The sequence below is a fragment of the Mixophyes fleayi genome, chromosome 11 (genome assembly GCF_038048845.1).
Source record: "Mixophyes fleayi isolate aMixFle1 chromosome 11, aMixFle1.hap1, whole genome shotgun sequence".
Taxonomy (NCBI): domain Eukaryota; kingdom Metazoa; phylum Chordata; class Amphibia; order Anura; family Limnodynastidae; genus Mixophyes; species Mixophyes fleayi.
In genome coordinates, this window is record NC_134412.1 from 89,680,470 (window position 1) to 89,693,361 (window position 12,892).

Below are 12,892 nucleotides of genomic sequence, written 5' to 3' on the forward strand. Positions count from 1 at the left end.
TAATTAGCAAAACCTCAAAAACGCTGAATTGCACGAAGAGTAGTTGGCTGAGGCCAATGTAATACAGCATTCACCTTGTCTGGATCCATCTGAAGACCGACTCCGGAGACAATATATCCCAGAAATGGAATCTGGGGCAACTCAAATGAACATTTTTCTAACTTGCAGAATAACAAATATTTTCGGAGTCTGGATAGGACTTCTGCCACGTGTTGATGATGAGAAGGCAGGTCCTGGGAAAAGATTAATATGTCGTCCAGATAGACGACGACACAAACATATAACAAGTCCCGGAAGATCTCATTAACGAAACCCTGGAAAACAGCGGGGGCGTTACACAACCCGAAGGGCATAACTAAATACTCATAGTGCCCATCTCTGGTGTTGAAAGCTGTCTTCCATTCCTCACCGGACCTGATTCGAATTAAATTATAAGCACCACGAAGATCCAACTTGGTAAAGATCCGGGCTCCCTTGATGCGATCAAAAAGCTCAGTAATTAATGGAATGGGATACCGATTTTTGATGGTAATGGCGTTGAGTCCACGATAATCTATACAAGGACGTAATGACCCATTCTTCTTTTTCATGAAAAAGAATCCTGCTCCAGCGGGAGAGGAAGAAGGTCGAATAAATCCTCGCTGGAGATTCTCTTTGATATACTCAGATGTAGCTTGAGTCTCCGGTAAAAAAAGTGGATACACACGACCCCTAGGAGGAGTCTTGCCAGGTTGAAGATCAATCGGACAGTCCCAAGAACGGTGAGGAGGAAGACGTTCAGACTGAAGCTTATCAAATACATCGGCAAAGGAAGCATACTGAGGAGGAAGACCCGGTGGACACGGTGAAATAGAGGATTGCTGTATCTTGAGTGGAACAACTTGAGTAAGGCAACAATGATGACATTCAGGGCCCCAAGACGTAACTTGAGGAGTGTTCCAGTCAATCTGAGGAGAATGCAGTTGAAGCCATGGAAGGCCTAGAACAATAGGACTGGTAGTAACAGGAAGAATTAGAAATTAAATTTTTTCTTGGTGTAAGGCTCCAATTTGAAAAATTACTGGAGACGTACTCTGAGTAATGAGACCATTAATAATATGTTATCCATCGATTGCAGTAACGGTAATAGGTACCTTTAAAGAAACCACTGGTAGAGACCATTGATTGACGAGGGATTTAGAAATAAAGTTTCCTTCAGCTCCAGAATCAATAAGTGCTTGGGACACAAAGGATTTGGTAGCTAAGGAAATGGTAACATCAAAAGCACAAACTTTTAATTTCGTGGAACTTGGAGAGGACTCCAAAGACCCTAACTTCACCTCTCCAGAACTAGTTAGGGTCTGGCATTTCCCGACTTTTTAGGACATGAGTTGAGCATGTGAGTAGAATCAGCACAATAGATACAGAGTCTATTTTTTACTCTTCGGTCTCTTTCCTCTGAAGTTAATTTGGAGCGACCTATCTCCATAGGTATTACTGGAGATGGAGCTTGACGAACTTGAGGTCCTGAGCGAAGAGGTGCCTTATGGGAAGTTGTTTTTTCTGAATCTCTCTCACGAAATCTCATGTCCACACGATGGCAAAGAGAAATCAAATCCTCCAAGGAAGAGGGTAATTCTTGTGAGGTCAATGCATCTTTAATTTTATCAGAAAGCCCCTGCCAGAAGGCGGCAATCAAAGCCTCAGTGTTCCACTGAAGTTCAGCGGCTAGTATCCGAAATTGGATGACGTACTGAGCTACAGTGCGAGATCCTTGGCGTAGACGGAGGATGCTAGATGCAGCAGATATAACACGATCAGGTTCATCAAATACACTTCGAAAGTGGAAATAAATTTGGCACTATCTTGTAGCAATGGATCATTTCTTTCCCACAGAGGGGAGGCCCATGCAAGAGCCTGTCCGGAAAACAAGGAGATGAGATAGGCCACTCTGGAACGATGAGTAGGGAAATTGTGAGGTTGAAGCTCAAAATGGACAGAGCATTGATTCAAAAAACCCCTACATGTTTTGGGGTCTCCATCATATTTTGAAGGAGTAGGCAGGTGTATCGTGGAAGCAGTAGACACCTGGGATGGCACTGGGGAAACAGGTGATGACACAGGAGTATCAACAGTGGCTGCGGTATTTTGCACAGAAGTTCCTTGGGAGGCTAAAGTCTGATAACATTGCAGCAGCTGTTGTTGGCGACCATCCTGTTGTTCAATATGGGTAACCAGATACTGCAGCATCTCTTTAGCTGGGGTTCCGATCCTGGGTCTGTCATGGCCTGATATTACTGGCACGGGCACTAGGAGTCTTTGCCCAGGATATCACCAGATGTAGTCTTACCAGAGTAGTGTATGCACACAGTGGTCTTCTGGTAGCAGGGTGACTAGCGGAACAGGAGAATCAGCAGATGGTGAGAGGATGCTAGAGGAAAGTCTATGACTAGCAGCAACAGGTTATGAGTTAAACAATATGAACACGAGGATCTAGATGGACGTGAAGACATGAGGAAAGTCAGTGGTCTGTGTACAGCAAGTTGTACCACTGCTATAGTGAGAGGAATGTCCAGGGATAGATAGGAGGTAGTGAAGTCAGTGGTCCGCGTACAGCAAGTTGTACCACTGCTTGTAATGATGGGACAGGTTCCAGGTGCAAGTAGATAACGGGGAAGTCAGTGGTCTGCGTATAGCAAGTTGTACCACTGCTTATAGTGAGGAAACTTGTAACTGGTGCCAATAGGAAACAGGTAGTCAGTGGTCTGCGTTCAGCAAGTTGTACCACTGCATATATAGGTGAGGATAGGCACTAGGGTAGATGAATGGAGCATCAAAGGTAACACGGAGAGCACAAGGAACTTGATTCCAATGGTATATATAATACAATAGCAAATGACTAGCGCTGCTTGGAGATACAAAGTCACTACTGAGATCCAGGACATATGAGACAAATTCAATAGCATCTATAACTTCGTGAGATAGAGGACTCCGTAGATGAGCAGAACACAGTCCAAGCGGATATGCAATAAACTGGTAAAGTCAATAAAAGATAAGCATACCGCGGTTCAGTTGAGCAGGCTGTCACGAGAGAAACACAGGGATAGCTGAGCGGCTGAACGCCGACACGAGTAGAGACCACAGGAGAGTGGTAGCGGTAATCCGTGTCTGTGAAGCACACAGACAGAGAACATAACACGAGAGGAGCAATGATGATTCTTGCGGAGGTCAGCAGGAATAGTAGACACGATGAAACACAGGAGAGTTGAAGCGGTCTGGCAACCGGCAGTGCAGTAGCGAGGAATCAGCTGGGACTGAAGACACGATGAAACACAGGAGAGTTGAAGCGGTCTGGAAGCCGGCAGAGCAGTAGCGAAGAATCAGCTGGGACTGAAGACACGATGAAACACAGGAGAGTTGAAGCGGTCTGGAAACCGGCAATGCAGTAGTGAGGAATCAGCTGGAGCTGAAGACACGAGGAAACACAGGAGAGTTGAAGTGGTCTGGAAACCGGAAATGCAGTAGCGAGGAATCAGCTGGAGCTGAAGACACGATGAAACACAGGAGAGTTGAAGTGGTCTGGAAACCGGCAATGCAGTAGCGAGGAATCAGCTGGAGCTGAAGACACGAGGAAACACAGGAACACCTTCAGAGACTCACAGGGAATGAGACTCCAAGATCAGGCAACGAGGTATCGACCACAGGTGCTTTAAATAGAGAGTGTTGCCTGATCAGCCAATTAACTAAAAGTAACAGGTCTGAAGAGTTCATAGAGGCTGCGCATGCACAGACCATCAGGATGGCGGGCGGCCACGGTTCCTAACAATGGGAGAAGAGGCACTCACAGTCCGGTGAGTGACACTCCTCTACGCAGTCCAGATACATTTATTGGTGCGAATCATACAAGTTCAGGGTTTTTAAATTATATTGTGGTGACCACTCCTCTACGCAGTCCAGGTCCATTTTTTGGTGCGATTCATACCAGTTGATGGTTTTCTTATTATATTGTGGTGACCACTCCTCTACGCAGTCCAGATACATTTATTGGTGCGAATCATACAAGTTCAGGATTTTTAAATTATATTGTGGTGACCACTCCTCTACGCAGTCCAGGTACATTTTTTGGTGCGATTCAGACCAGTTGATGGTTTTCTTATTATATTGTGGTGACCACTCCTCTACGCAGTCCAGATACATTTAGTGGTGCGAATCATACAAGTTCAGGGTTTTTATATTATATTGTGGTGACCACTCCTCTACGCAGTCCAGGTACATTTTTTGGTGAGATTCATACCAGTTGATGGTTTTCTTATTATATTGTGGTGACCACTCCTCTACGCAGTCCAGATTCCCACCAGATTCCAGGTGATTACACCCTCAAACCTACAGATAAAAAAGGAGAGGGCCGCAGTTCCCAGTAGAACCAGGAACCTGGGTCCATAGCCAGATACCATGAAAGGTTTTTTTCCTTTATCAATATTACGTTTTCAATTGACAATCATGTGCATCCTTACAGATGGATGCACATGATATAACTTGAATATAAGGAGGAATTGGCAAATGCAGTTTATACCCCTATATACCCAGAGTTAGAAGGGGACTACTAGGCAGGTAGCAATTCACACCCCATAAAATCATTGTATCCAGGATAGCAGGGTGCCGAGATTTAGGCTGGATATATAAGATATCACTAGTGTGAGTGACTATAGAACTCTTAACTATATGTAAGTGGTGTGAAACTTTTGCAGCATGCCAGTATCATCCAGGAGTGTAATGGTTATCAGACCATTTCAAGTTTAATTCAGTAGATACCATAGATTCGCTATAATAGCTCTATGGGGCTGTAGGGCATCCATACAACTACTCCTCGATTATATATGCAGGTTTGCCAAAATTTAACCTCCATACCATATGGTCAATATTATAAACCCATATAGGTATAATATTTATGTGCATCCAGATCATTTTAATTACAATTTTTATTTATGAGCACAATTTTTTCCTATATTTCGCTTTTAAAAACTTATACCAATAAAAGTTATGTTTTAAAGCAGATACTTATACTTGTTCAAATCAAAGGTGAATTTCAGAGGATTGAGTGCACCTAAAAAGAAACTTCTGTTTTTTGCTGTTTAATATGATACGATAATGTTTCTAGGTAGCACCCCAGAGCAATATGACTATTTACTTATCATTATCATAATATATATATATATATATATATTAATACTGGGATCTAATCCTTTAGTTGGTGCGCTAGAATAACCCTCTTTTTTTCTGTCCAACTTTGAAAACTTTGTCATATAGTCTTTAGTAAATGTCCGCTACTATAAATACATTTGACCCAATATGGGTACTTCCATTGTTTAGGGTTAGGACCATCATATTAGCAGACGATCTGTGAAGAGGTGGATGGCTTATCATGCATTTGCAAATACATGTAACTAAGATTTATGCATTTTATGTATAAATGGTAGACTGTTTTAATTAGTCCTTTTTACTGGCTCACAGCATTGTACTGAGAAAATTGGGGTGTTTTTTTTTTTAGATATGCCTCGCATTCAAGTACCTGGTGTTACTTGTAAAATCTTTTAGTTACTTAAATTTTGAGTTTATTTGTTTGTAAGGCCTGGATGGGATTAGGAGATTATAGGGAGTGCTTGTACGTTAGCTCAAATTAAAAACACACAAATATATGACACAGTATGAGTTCGCTAACTATTTAGGGTTACAACGGTCAATTAGCAGAAGAACTGTGAACTGGGACAGAAGATTTACAATATAATTGTAAACAGTGTTCAAAGTGGAGATTTAGAAGTGGAGTTTTTAAAAATCAAGGCTTTATGAGAAGTGGCGGTATGGCATATCACTGTTTATTACGAGTACTTATTGTTCAATTTTTATGTATCCGGACAAGTGTGAACTGACAGGGGGTTTACCCTTAGACAGAGACACATAGCTCTTTTCTTCCATCTCTTTAATATATGTTGATGCATGATCCCAAACACGTATCATGTACGTGTGTACAGCTATTTGTTCAGTTCCATAATACATGTTTCATTGAACCTCAGCACACTGATCTCCTAGAAAAATTCACAGGCTGAATAGAGATGGTGAATGAAGGAACCAGCACTGATGTCAAACAAAACTTCTCCCTTAATGTGACCTGCAGTAAATGAGTCCAATGATTAGAAAGTGCAATATGTTATGTAACATCTGTCCCACATATCATTCTGTAACGGCATGGGGAATGTAAACTCTTATTCGGAAAATGTATAATAATATATGGTTATTTTGCATATGGAATTTTTGGTATATGCATGATATTTTTTTTCCTTTGCAAAAGATTTTGTGTTGTCTTACTGGGTTCTTTTGTTTTGTCTTTATAATGATACCAAGAAACATGTATGTTTTAAAAGGACATTTATGTTTTATATGTTTTGAGTTCAATAAGAAAATTAAGAAAGAAAATAAAATAATGTTGTGCCTTCACTTGTATTTTACAAGTACCTTGCTTTTATCTTTCAGCTGGAAGATTTCTAATTTGTAGTTTCATCTAGCAATTGTTGGAAGATTTTCTATATAATTCATAAGCTTTCCTTCACCATAATGGATCTCTCTCGTAAATGATGGTATATTAAAAACAGTTCCCCATTTTGTGAATAAAATAAAAGGGTGGGGAATAATAATGATATATTAGAATTAAATATGAAGTTTAATTTGCTTAAGAATAACAACAATAACCTTTAGCAGACCACCAGAACCCACCTCACAGAATGCAAATTAATGTAAGAATATTATAATTAATTAACCAATATCAAATAAGGACAGTTCAATACAAGTTTACATTCTGAGATTATTTTATTAAGGTGTAACATCTGCAAATTGATATATCTGTTGTATTACACAGTTTGATTATCTTTCCAGGCCTATTTCTCTCTGTGAGCTGTGATGAACATAGCTGCCTCACAGTCACTAAGATCACTCACTGTCTTTCTTCTGAGAACATCACAGTGATCAATACTAAACCCTTCTCCAGTGAGCGCTGAAGTGGTAAGTTTGCAAATTCATCTCCAAACATCTGCAAAAAATTTACTAAATACTTTATTCTTTGGTTGGATGTTTTCAGTACAAATTTACAGTGATATAATGAAATAATTTTTTAAGGTTTACTCTTAGTAAATTAATATTTTGATAATTATGTTTTATTTTTTTCCCAGACCTACTTCTCTTTGTAAGCTGAGATAAATACCATGGCCTCATAATCAGTAAGATCACTCACTGCCTTTCTTTTGAGAACATCACAGTGATCAATAATAAACCCTTCTCCGGTGAGAACTTTTCTTAAATAGTTCTCATCATATTTGAAAATGTGGAACCTGTCCTGCCCACCCGTGAAATAAGTTGCATTTAAAATTCCGAGTATTATCAGGTATCCTTTGGGTTTCAGTAACCTTGTGAATTTTTTAAAATTTATAAGGTAATCATCTTGGTCTTTACTGAGGACTTCCAGGAGCCATGCACTTATTACACAGTCCGCTTGTGGTAGAACCACCGAGTCTGTGAGATTTTCCTTCTCAATGTCACATTTCACAATATATTTTATTGCCATCTTCAGCATTATTTCTTTGTCCTGACATTGGTCACTGAAAAATACAAACACAATAAGAATCACTAGTGAAAGTGGAAAGTGCCAATGTTGTTTGCACCTGGTTTTTGCTCAAGTGCTCCAGACTTTGAGGACTGTGCATTAACGTATACTCATGAAAATGGCACTTTGTCTGCAAGTGAAATATTTTACATCTCATGATAGAAATTGAGTGGTTTGGGATGTTACTCGCTAAGTGCATGGGTAGGGTACATAATTGCTACAGTGGAAATGTTGGCACTTAACCTGGTGACATGAAAATGTCAGCAGGCAGAATTCTGACACTTCCATTATGCTTCCATAATGCCGGCAGGTCCACCGGCTATACCCTGGGCCCACCAGCATCGGTCTTCTAATGTCAGTATTGTGATTGGCAACATTGTGCATGACACCAATCACACTGTAGATATTGTCAATTTATAACACCCTTTCCTTGGCACTAGTTTCCAAAATTGTCTACCTTTAAAAATATGGAAAAAACACCCGTCAACTTTAAAAACTTTGTCATACAGTATTTAATAAATGTTAGCTACTATAAAAATACATTACCCAATATGGGTACTTCCATTGTTTAGGGTTAGGACCATCCAATTAGCAGACGACCTGTGAAGAGGCGGATGGCTTATTATGTATTTGCAAATGTGTGTAACTAAGATTTATGCATTTTATTTATAAATAAGAGACTGTTTTATTTAGTGCTTTTTACTGGCTCACAGAATTGTGCTGAGAAAATTGGGATGTTTCTTTCCTAGATATCCCTCGTTTTCCAGTACCTGGTGTTACTTGTAAAATCTTTTAGATACTTTTATTTTGTGTATAATTGTTTGTAAAGCCTGGATGGGATTAGGAGCTTATAGGGAGTGCTTGTACGTTAGCTCAATTTAAAAACACAGAAATATATAACAAAGTATGAGTTCTCTAACTATTTAGGGTTACAACAATCCATTAGCTGAATAACTGTGAACTGGGACAGAAGATTTATAATATATTTGTAAACAGTGTTTGAAATGGACATTTAGAAGTGGAGTTATCAAAAATGTAATGGGAAAATAAGTGAATGGAAATGAATAGTTTTACAATGAAGGCAGTATGAGAAGTGGGGGTATGGCATACCACTGTATACCACAAGTACTCATTGCTCTATTTTTAAGTACCTAAAAAAGGGTCAGTGTGAACTGACAGGGGGTTTACCCTTAGACAGAGACACGTACCTCTTTCCTTCCATCTCTTTAATATATGTTGATGCGTGATCCCAAACAAACGCTCCTGTACGCATGTGCAGCCATTTGTTCAGTTCCATTATGCATTTTTCATTGAACCTCAGCACACTGATCTCTTTGAAAAATTCACTGGCTGAATAGAGATGGTGAATGATGGAACCAAAACTGATGTCATACAAAACTTTTCCCTTAATACGACCTGCAGGGAAAGAGTCCAGTGATCAGAAAGTGCAATAAGTTATGTAACATCTGTCTTAGACATCATTCTGTAACTGCATGTAATCTCTTATTCGGGTCTAAAACCCATCCCATGTAATCTCCTTCAGTGCTTCAATGATCAACCGGAAATTGGGACAGAAAATATACATTTATTGTTAAAAGCTGGGTTATCAGAAAGAAATGAAAATCTAAAACATATAATCAATTTGAATTGGTGTTATATAGAACACTTTTAGTGATCTAATAAATCTGAAGCTAAAACAATAGAAAGTTCATATCAAATGTCTTTTTTTATCTCTTTATTGGAGTAACAAATAAGATAACACAAGTAAGAACTATAATAGTGTTGTACCAAATTACAAACTTCTTTTAATTTTATATGTCTTCAGACAAGCTTATAATATTCCTCTACTACCCTCTAAATATCCGTAGGTTAGCCTATTACCACTCTCTACACTACTAACACAAGAAATCAACCCTCTGACCAACATTGATGTGTGACTGAGCATACAGCCCACTAAATACTTTGTAAACTTTGCATTCTAGCTGGACAAATATTCAATATGATGTAGCACTTACCCTTGTGTATCAAACCATTGTCCCATAGATTGTAAGCTCTAGAGTAGGGCCCTCTTACCTCTCTGCATGTAGGTATTACCCAGTATTATTTTATTACTGTCTGTTCCCAATTGTAAAGTGCTATGTAATCTTCTGGCGCTATATAAATAAATGTTGATGATGATGATGATATTGGTGATGTGCAAATGTCAAATAATAGAACACATAAGTAATATTTAGTCAACAAACCAAAGTAGGAATTGTGGTGCCAGATGTGGTCAGTGCCTCAGGTAAGGGCAGAGGTTTAAATTCTCTTACAGATTTACTAACACCCTCCAGTGTAAATAAAGTTTGACTGTGTTCAGGCCCGGCGCTCCCATCAGGCAAGGTTAGGCACTTGCCTAGGGTGCCGGGCTCTGGAGGGCGCCTGGAGAATGAAAATTACTCTAAAACTGTGCGGCGACCGCTGAACGTACCTGTCATGGCCGCCGCACAGCATTCAGATGCACGGGGGAGGGGGGGAGAGACTATTGCTCACCACCGCCGCCTCACTGCTCCTTCTCCTCCCCTCCACTCACTAGTGTCAGTGAGTGGAGGAGACGGAGCAGAGAGGCGGCGGTGGTGAGGTAAGGAAAGACGGGGTGAGGGGGGAGGAGGGCGCCCGTTGTTGCGGGGGGGGGGGGGCTGGGGCGCTGATTTTGTAAAAATGCCTAGGGCGCCATGGAGGCTAGCACCGGCCCTGACTGTGTTGAAATATAAGCCAGGTTCACAATAATTTATAAGGATCATCTAAGAGAGTTCTGGTTTCATATCAAATGCTTCTTCTAAAGCAATGTGCCACAACTTAAACAATCAAAAACTGTATTATATTAAATACCATTGCAATGATCACAATGGTATCTATGATATACATAATAGCTATACAAAGTACACATCAATGAGTCTGCCAACACAATGCCATATTAACTGGAATGATATAGTTCAACAACAAATAACTAGGGGTATTAATCTCTGTGAGGGTGTGTGTGTGTGTTTGTGTGTGTGGGGGGGGGGGGGAGGTGGAGTTGATGTAAACAATCTGATGCAGCGGGGTGCCAAATCTAACTAAATCACATCCATTCATTTCTGGGGAAGTATTTCCTAGACATGTCTGGATCAGTGTAAGACCAGGCAAATATTTAACAACCCCCCCTCCTGGAGAAGACTACATAATAAGGTTACCTTTACTGAAGATACATATCTAACCTACTGAGGCTCTACCTGTCTGCTTTCATTATCTATCTATATATCATGAATTGCCCATTCAATAGATAATTTAATCTATGTAGCAAGATATGATATAGAATACATACCTGCATTGAAAATATAATGAAATTTCTCCATGGGAAATTTTACTGTTTTCTCTCCAAAGACCATTTCTGCTTTATCAGAAAAATATGTATCCAGATTAGCTCTTGAATCAAAGTCATGTACATGATAGAGCTTATGGGAGCTACAATCCATCTTCTAATATTGTAATACAAACAGGCTGACTCTCACGTCTTTCTCTGTGCTATACTCGACTTGTCAAGGAGTTATGTTCATATTTACCAGCTATTTAAGTCCCTCAGTGGCAGGAATATCCGTGTTATCACATGATGATTAATCATTCATTTGACTTGGTCATGGGAATACAGGTGATGGTATCATAAGCTACTCATGCAGAATAAATTACCATAGTATTCAATTTTCTTTTTTATATTTCATGAGAATATAAACACTTAATCAGAAATCATTGTAAGATAACTAGTGAACAACTATATAATAAATATTAATGTCATTAATGTAAACATAAAGTATATGTTCACCTTGGTGGATGTTTATATTTGGGTTAAATATGCAGCTCTTTGTGAAGAGTTTTTCTCTCCAGTGGGCTAGGGTATGCACCCCTTTGTATATGTCCTGCCCCCCTCCCCCCATCAGAGAGTCATGTATCCAACATGATCATATATGAATGACAAGCATGAGTAGCTAATAGCAATGTGATAGTAAGTGAAATAGTTAATTAACTATATGTTTACATTTGCATTCATCATTTTGGACTTAATTAAAAAGTTTCTCCTTGAAAGTTTTAGTATTTTACATTTTGATTTGCAGTATCATTCACTTTGATTCACAGATATTGTTAATCCTGTGGCGGGGAGCAGCAATATTAAAATGATATCCAACCTCTAATGGTTAAAAAATAAATCACAATTACTAAGCGCTACACATAACGGTGTCTCAATGATGCTGTGATACTGATATTATATGACTGATGGTGATTTCAATATCTATGTAATTACTCAGTATGTGCACTTGATGGACAACTTTAGCTCTTGTACTTCAGTGTATGGAAACCATTACTTGTAGTCCACAAGCAGTCTCTGTTAACTATCATATTTTACCTTCAGTTTATTCCAAACTTTACCTACAGTTTATTGTTGAACCATCGTGATCTAGTAAATCTGGACAATTGAATTTTGTAGCTCTTATGACTATTGTAGTTCTAATGAGTTTATGTTGCTTGAAATAATCTTTTCTGTCATTACAATACTATAGAGAAACAAACATATCTACACGTGCTATCCTGGGTCATTTTATAAGCTGTCATCATGAGAAAGACTAAGACTAAGACTGATGGACATAGTGAGCACCACATGGGGGAATTCAGTGGAGCCCCTATGAGTCCCATTTCTTGGCTCTCTGACCCGTTCTTTAGCCTCAAGCTGAATTTTAGAATATGCAGAGAGAAGGGGTGTTTTAGCAATGTGCAGGTGTTGTAATTCCGGGTGGTGAAGTTTATATATGCTGGAAGCATTTCAAGAATAGCTAGAAAATGGTGCTCACACAGGCAAGCCATCGGATACAGGGGGGCCACATTCCATCTGCCACACCTATTCTACCTGAACCGGGAACTGGACCCCAGGGTCATCTGCCCAGTCACTCGTATCACCCTCAGCTCCTCTCCCCAGCCCGGCAACAGTTGGTGCAATGCAGACATTGCACTTACACTCAGCAAACATACTTCATTCACCAGACTATATACCTCCCATCCCTGCTATACTGAGTGTATAACTGGGTTGGGGGGACCTGGTGTACCCCCCTATCGCTGTTATGTCCCCTAGCTCTGCTGCAATGTGTACACACTCAGACCTGTCCTTGGGCACCAGAACTCATAAATGTACACTTCTCACATTTCTTAACTGTGATTGGGGCAATTATTCTTATATAAGGACTGTTGCAGTTT

General features: G+C 39.7%; 1 protein-coding gene across 1 annotated transcript; it reads right to left on the bottom strand.

The window, feature by feature from the left end:
• Positions 1–6,835: 6,835 nt before the first annotated feature.
• On the bottom strand, positions 6,836–11,127 carry LOC142107799 (nicotinamide N-methyltransferase-like). The gene is made up of 3 exons (XM_075191418.1): positions 10,977–11,127; positions 8,839–9,046; positions 6,836–7,625 (listed from the first exon to the last, which is right to left on the bottom strand). Exons 1-3 carry the CDS (start codon positions 11,125–11,127, stop codon positions 7,202–7,204), a joined length of 783 nt encoding a protein of 260 aa, XP_075047519.1. The 3' UTR covers positions 6,836–7,201.
• Between the last annotated feature and the right edge of the window lie 1,765 nt (positions 11,128–12,892).

Bases quoted from the DNA above. Each gene is read 5' to 3' on its own strand.
- LOC142107799 (XM_075191418.1), bottom strand. From the start codon at position 11,127: ATGGATTGTAGCTCCCATAAGCTCTATCATGTACATGACTTTGATTCA. The intron at 9,047-10,976 runs GTATGTATTCTA...CTTTCCCTGCAG, and splicing joins TCATTATATTTTCAATGCAG to GTCGTATTAAGGGAAAAGTT. The intron at 7,626-8,838 runs GTACGTGTCTCT...TGTATTTTTCAG, and splicing joins AAAGAGATGGAAGGAAAGAG to TGACCAATGTCAGGACAAAG.